Source organism: Pelobates fuscus, chromosome 1 (assembly GCF_036172605.1).
Source record: "Pelobates fuscus isolate aPelFus1 chromosome 1, aPelFus1.pri, whole genome shotgun sequence".
Classification (NCBI taxonomy): Eukaryota; Metazoa; Chordata; class Amphibia; order Anura; family Pelobatidae; genus Pelobates; species Pelobates fuscus.
Window position 1 is genome coordinate 472,198,784 of NC_086317.1, and position 7,871 is coordinate 472,206,654.

At 39.2% G+C, this 7,871-nt stretch overlaps 1 protein-coding gene across 1 annotated transcript in view; it reads left to right on the plus strand.

Moving 5' to 3' along the window:
• Nucleotides 1–7,533, plus strand: part of LOC134572688 (SCAN domain-containing protein 3-like) — a 49,379-nt gene extending 41,846 nt beyond the window's left edge. Inside the window, exons 10-12 of the mRNA XM_063431799.1 lie at nt 2,057–2,126; nt 2,736–2,833; nt 6,004–7,533. Of these exons, the coding sequence (XP_063287869.1) occupies nt 2,057–2,126; nt 2,736–2,833; nt 6,004–7,533 (1,698 nt within the window). The remainder of the gene's footprint in view (nt 1–2,056; nt 2,127–2,735; nt 2,834–6,003) is intronic.
• The last annotated feature ends 338 nt before the right edge of the window (nt 7,534–7,871 follow it).

A 7,871-nucleotide genomic window follows, 5' to 3' on the forward strand; every position in this document is an offset into this window, starting at 1 on the left:
TCCGTGAAGTCTTCACAGTAAAGGGACACTCTAGCACCAAAACAACTTCAGCTTAATGATTTGGTTTTGTTGTAGAGATCATGACCCTGCTGCTGAATTCTTTGCTGTTTAGGAGTTAAATCACTTTGTTTATGCAGCCCTAGTAACACCTCTCCTGGATATGACTGACACAGTCGTCCACACTTCCTGAAAAAGTGTCTATTTTTTTCTAACTTCCCTTAGAATAATCTAGAATTGATTATATCCTGCTCTGTTAATAGCCTGCTAGAGACGGCAACCGTTTCCTGTGTGTGATTAAAGTTCAATTTACAGAGCAGGAGATAAAAACCTCTGAAGTAAACCCACCAAGCTGTAAGTTCTCATTGAAAATGGAACCATTTGTTTTTTTCATGCAGGCTGTGTCAGTCACAGCTAGGGCAGGTGTGGTTAGGACTGCGTAAACAGAAACCAAAGTGATTTAACTCCTAATTGGCAGAGAACGGAACAGTGAGACTGCAGGGGTCTGATCTGTACACCAAAACTGCTTCATAAAGCTAAAGTTATTGTGGTGCTTACAGTGTCCTTTTAACAGTCATTTTCATCCACAAGTTGAGCCTTGCAATGTACGGAGCACTCTTTGACTTTTCTGCTGACAAAGAAACCCCACTACAAATTGTAAGTGCAATGAAAAAAGAGACCAGAACAAGGAGCAGGTTGAGTCAGCACCAGAATAAATGGTAATAGGTTGTGAGACACCTCAGTGAGATCTAATACTGTGGGATCTCATTGAATCTTGTGGTGATAGGGATTCACATTGTGATCTCTATGAGAATTCTTGCAGGAAGGCTCTGTGGTCACCTAGACAAGATCTAACCTTATGGAATCTCAGGATGTCAGTGAGGATTCATCGGACCATAAATCGAACGACTATTTAAATTTACATATGACAACATCTTTATGAGAGCCAAGAAAAGCTGCAATTGATATTCTTATATTGATTCAGTGTGGATTCATGGTATTTTTATTGTAGATATTTGATAGACACCCCAGGTAGAAAGTGAACACTATTTTTAAAGCATGAACCTTTACTACTACGTAACTTCCACAGCGGAACAGTAGGTAAACAAGACAAACATTTTATTCTAACAAAACATGTCACATGGGGACAGTAGGTGACACTTACAATCTAAAGGTAGAAATAATGCTGCAGAAAATGAATTAAAACCTTGGCTCTTAGAGCTGATAGCAGCCATTTGCCATGCGCTATTAGTTTATACACAACCTGGCTCACAGTTTTGCAAGTGAAGCTGTGCACTGTGCCCCCCCCCCCCCCCCCAAGCTCCCGACTGTTCATGCTTGCTGCTACGGAAACAAGCACAGGGGGAAGTAGGGACTTGGATGTAATGTAGCTATTTAGCCTGCACATGTTATACCAAAATGTTTCCATTAAAGGAGGATTTTTTGCTTTCTCCTTTGGCGTGCATAGAAGTGGTGGGCTATAGGTGCAGAATTATTCCTGACAATTGTCAGGAATTCAAAGTAAATATTTTAATGAAAGTGATTCTGTCACGAACAAAATGTATTCACAAACTTTTCATAAAGACAAAATGTTTTTGAAATTCCAACGCTGTCAAAAGATAGCATAAGACAAAATAGGGACTTTCAGTAAAATTACAATTTGACAAAAGGCAGAACTTCCTTCCCAAATGTTGTCATTTCCCAAAGCAGGCGCTAGCGGACAGATTCAGGTAAGTATAAGCAGAGATGTCACCATCGGGGGTCTGTGCAAAATATGCAAAGTATATCCCTAGTAGATAACAGAGCCAAAATAGCCAAACGGCAACATTTCACCTGCGTTTCCGGTTTGGCTATTTCAGCCTTAAATCTGAAATTGACTTTGAACTCCCAACATTTCTCTCTTTAGTAAATAACACTGTAAACTTTAACGATCTTGCCGTTGAAATGCAGTTCTAATCTCTAATTGATCAATAGCTAAATATTACTGTTGGCTCCTACAACTGTCAGTATAATGAAGCTACACAAGTCATGTATTTCGTTTTTTGACATTGTATCACAGATGGAGTCTGGAGAAGGGTCACTAAGTCTGCCGTGCAAGGAGGAGGAAATCCCTACGGAGATTAGCCCAGGTCAGAAATTCTTATGAGATATAAGCCCACGTGTATAAAAATATATAATTCTTCTCAAAATGCACAAGGTTTTTACTTATAGTATTTTTAATTTGTTCATCCAAATATCACTGTTTGTCTTTTTTTAACTCTTCAATCGTTTTAGTCACTTCCTCCTCTCATGGAGCGATATTCTACATAAAACGACTTAATAAAAATAAGTGTTTTGACAGATTTCAGACAAAAATATAAACCCATTTTTTTATTGATTGTAGCGTTTGTATCCTAGTTTTTGTGTGAGTCTCTGAATTCAATAGGAGTGTCTAATTTTGAAATCCTGTCCTGTATTGGACAAGTCCCCAGAAATTGCATGCAGATCTCGGATGTATTTAAATGTTCTTGCACTTTGCTAAGCTTACTCTGAGTATTTATGTTTGCACAACAGACTGGTACACCACTATGTTTGTGTGGACATGCCAGAGACACAGCATGTTGGCCATACTTCTTGCTATCCCAGTTCATTAGCTCCCAATGTTATGAGGTATGGTCTGTGGTGACCTATAACATTTCTATATAATAGCTTTATAACTCACCCAATATAGCACCGCTGCTTTGGTTTTGTTTTTCTAGATGGATCAACTAGCAAAATGAAGCTCGATAGAGACCATAAAATGTTTCCTTCTCAGAATGATGTTGAAGAGGATAATCATAGAATGCAGGATTACCAGGTACAGAACTTCAGTAAATATCGACTGATACCCAACCAGCATCACTAGCTATATTTCCATTTTACTAAGTGGTACCCAACCCAGTCCTCAAGTACCCCCTACCAGTTCAGGATTTAGGAATTACCCTGTTGTGTCTAAAGTGTTTTTTTTTTTTCTTTCTAGACACAACAGGGTAATTCCTAAATCCTGGACTGGGGGTGCTTGAGGGCTGGGTTGATTTTACTTATTAATATAGCCTTTTAAACACAAAGTTAAATTATTCAACAGTTCACACACCCATATCCTTATTGTGTTGTTGCATGGGAAAGTGGGAGACTATGTACAGATATAAAAAGTGCCATTAAAAAAATGAGGCATTTTTATAAATATAAAAATATATTGTAGCAGAATGGACATTTGCAAGCTACTTTTTATTCCATATATTGGCTGTCCATATCTTTCCCCCTGTTATTTTGTGTGTTTTGTGGGTTATTTTGTATGGTTCTTCTTTGGCCCTTTGGGAGACTTCATACAAACAGAATCCATTTGTCTCCCGAACAAGGACCCCTGTACCCCATTAGAACGTTAACACCAACCACTTAAGTGTGAAACCAGAAGGGAAACAATTAATGAATGCTCTCCTGGGTGGCCGCCATTTCGTATAACCGAACACTTGGCTGGTAGAATGGCAGCCATCTTATCTCCTGAACGAATGCAGCGGTACTTGGTCGTTGAGTGCCTGGAACTATTTTCGGCTTGGCACTCGTGCAAACACCGGTAAACTGTCGACCACCTACACAAGAGGTATTTGGGAAATATAAAGTACCGAACAGGGGGAACATTCGTATCGTGAAAGCAAGAGATTCCCTTGTATCGCACAGGAACCTCACGAACACAGACCGGCCAGGGCACCTATTCTCCGGGAACTATTTTGGTCTACCACTTCGTGCCTGGCCAGTCAAATTTTCCACACAATGCCGTTCCCGTTCAACTAAACCAATCTGAGTGATTCTTGGATATGTTGGTCACTCAGATTGGGGCTATCAGTGAATATACTTTTTGTGGGGTTCCTATGTATGGTTGGGGGACTTTTGGGGTACGGGATATTTTTGGGATTTTTTGTGCTTGAGAGATCATTAAATTGAAGGAGTTTACACAGGCAATTATCTCTGACACAAAGGATTATGGGATTGAAACCCTTGCATTTTCTGCCCTTGCATGGGAGATGGCATAAAAGCTGTGTATGTGACAATAAAAATCAGTTATACCCCCAGAGCTTACCGTATATACTCGAGTATAAGTCGAGTTTTTCAGCACATTTTTTGTGCTGAAAAACCCTCACTCGACTTATACTCGAGTTAATGTCTGTATTATGGCAACTTACATTGCCATAATACAGACAAGGACCGCCGGGCTCATTACAAGCCCGGCGGTCCTGTTGGGGGGCTGGCAGAGAGCATTAACTTACCTTCCTGCAGCTCCTGTCAGCTCCCTTCTCCTCCGTGCAGCTCCTCTGTCAGCTCCCACTGTAAGTCTCGCGAGAGCCGCGGCTCTCGCGAGACTTACAGTGGGAGCTGACAGAGGAGCTGCACGGAGGAGAAGGGAGCTGACAGGAGCTGCAGGAAGGTAAGTTAATGCTCTCTGCCAGCCCCCCCTCCTACACAGCCCATACACTGGACCACCAGGGAGTGAGAGCCCCCCTCCCTGGCAAGCTAACAAGCAGGGAGGGGGGACGAAAATTAAATCAAATATTAAAAAAAAAAAAAAAAATACAAAAAGAATATATATATATTAAAATAAAATAAAAAACTTAAAATAAAAAATGTATAATAAAAATGCCCTCCTCCCACCCAGTTCTCTCTCTCACTCTCACACACACACACACACACACACACACACAATCTGCATTCTACACACACTCATACAAACACACACTCTGCATTATATACACACACACTCATACAAACAATCTGCATTCTACACACACTCATACAAACACACACTCTGCATTATATACACACACACTCATACAAACAATCTGCATTCTACACACACTCATACAAACACACACTCTGCATTATATACACACACACTCATACAAACAATCTGCATTCTACACACACTCATACAAACACACACACACTGTATTATATACACACACACTCGTACAAACAATCTGCATTCTACACACACTCATACAAACACACACACTCTGCATTATGTACACACACACTCATACAAACAATCTGCATTCTACACACACTCATACAAACAAACACACACTGCATTATATACACACACACTCGTACAAACACACACACTCTGCATTATATACACACACACTCGTACAAACACACACACTCTGCATTATATACACACACACTCATACAAACAATCTGCATTCTACACACACTCATACAAACACACACTCTGCATTATATACACACACACTCATACAAACACACACTCTGCATTATACACACACACACTCATACAAACAATCTGCATTCTACACATACTCATACAAACACACACACACACTGCATTATATACACACAGTGTGTGCGTATATAATGCAGAGTGTGTGTGTTTGTATAAGTGTGTGTGTAGAATGCAGATTGTTTGTATGAGTGTGTGTGTGTGTATAATGCAGAGTGTGTTTGTATGAGTGTGTATATAATTCTAAAAATCACAGAATTTCATAGCCCCAAGTTTTACCCTCGACTTATCCACGAGGCATAGCATATTTCACAATTGTTGGTCACAAAACTGCCCTCGACTTATACATGAGATCGACTTATACACGAGTATATACGGTAGTGTCGTCCAGTTGCTGGAGATGAGGTGGGAGATTCCTGGATTATTTTACTGTGTTTGGCTGCTCCATTGGATTGTGTTGCTTGTTCCTGAATATATCTTGGAGTACTCAGCGGAGGAGAGTCCCTACAAATTTTTAGAAGTATATCTATAAATGCTTTATATTCTAGAAGTTTACTACATAACTGAATCAAATGGTCATATCTGATGACCTTTTTAGTGTCATTATTGTTTATGTTGTAATAACGGGAAAAATTGCCTTTTTGTTTAATGAGATTTAATACCTTCTGTATTACATTTGTGCCCATGAACTGTGCAATACAATCTATTACAATCTAACACAAAACATATGGTTATATTTTCTTTTGCTGCAGGGTCCATCTTCTGGATTTGAAGACCTATACTCATTGAGGTTTCCTCCAACCGTTTCAACGCTAGCACCTAATTCTTCTGAACTGGTTAAGGGAGAGGGCAAGACAATGAAAGAACTTTTCTTTGAAAAATTAACTAAATTGCAGGATTCCAAGGCAAATAATAGTAAAATATATTCTCAGCAAAAATACTATGATCTCATAAGAGATGTTAAGCTAGCAAAAGTTAAACAAAAAAAAGAGCCAGTTGACTACCGCCGGTTAGCAAGGTATGACATCCTCTTGCTTGACGGTGAAGAGAAACTAATAGAGGCTCTAAAAGGAGAAGGAGCCACAATTCGGTATTTCCTATACAAAGAAGAATTATTTGACATTCTGCATGATACTCATCTACGCATTGGTCACGGTGGACGTACAAGAATGGAAAAGGAACTACAAGGTCACTATACAAATATCACGAAAGAAGTCATCATGACATATCTTACACTGTGTAAACAGTGCCAACAAAAACACTCTGTGCAGCGTCGATCGTTAGCCACAAACCCCAAAATCTCCTCTGAACTTCATTCCAGATGTCAGGTGGATGTAATTGATATGCAGTCAAATCCTGATTCAGAATACAAATTTATTTTAAATTATGAAGATCATTCAACAAAATTTATTCTTTTACGACCTTTAAAAACAAGGAGTGCCGAAGAGGTTGCAAATGTCGTTTTAGACATTTTCACTACTATCGGTGCACCAAGTATATTGCAGTCAGACAGTGGACGTGAATTCTCCAAAAATGTTTTAGTAGAGCTCACGAAAATGTGTCCAGAACTAAAAATGGTCAATGGAAGGTGTTCACCACGTCAAAGTGAAGATTCAGCAGAACAAGTGAAGCAGGATGTGTCAAAAATGTTGGCCACATGGATGAAAACAAACAATACTGCTCACTGGACGCCAGGGCTAAAATTTATACAAATGATGAAGAATAAGACTTATCACCCGTGTATACAGAAAAGTCCTTATGAAGCTATGTTTGGGTGCAAACCAAAGATGGGATTGATGTCTTCATCTTTACCCAAAGATGTAATTGAAAATCTTAAAACTGAGGAAGATCTGGAATTAGCAGAAGCTCAACTGAAATACTGTCCCAAAAAACAAGACCTAAAAACAAGTGAAGTTTTGAACTACACCACAAATGTAAAGGCTCCCACTAAAATTGGTGAAAGAAATACTTCTCAAAGAGATAGTATGTTTCCGTGTTGTGTTGTGTGCAACCAGACCTGCCCTGAAACCCACGAATGCACAGTGTGTAGGAGGTATGTCCACACATCCTGCTCTATTTTCAAGATTGATGACCACGACGGACTTTTACGACCAATCTGTTCCCTTTGCAATAATGAGTGCGACGTGAAAAGAAAACGTCCTGGTGCTCTTAACACACAAAGAAAAGCTTCTAAAATGATCAAATCTTCAGCAAATGTAGAAGACTATGTAAAAATAAGAGTAATCGAGCCAGAGGAGATGCAAGATTCATATGACATTTAGAATGATGCCATATGTGAACAAGTGGAATGTCTCCATCTTGTGTTATGGTAATATTATATTAAAACATGTTATAATTTAAAAGAAAAATATTTTTAAGAAAAGTTTTTGTGTTCACAATTTGTTTTATACCATGATCAAAAAATGAAATGTAGTAGGCCTTCCTAGAGATCCACGTTTACAGAAAGCTGTGCTTCACCTTCGCAGGTGTTACTTTTCTAGAATATCCACCTCTGGTCCGACCCACACTTCAGTTTGATTTGAAAGTTAGTGAGGCTGATAGAATTCTAATTACAGAGAATTGGATATAGACCTACCACGTGCGTCCTCCCATCTGTTCC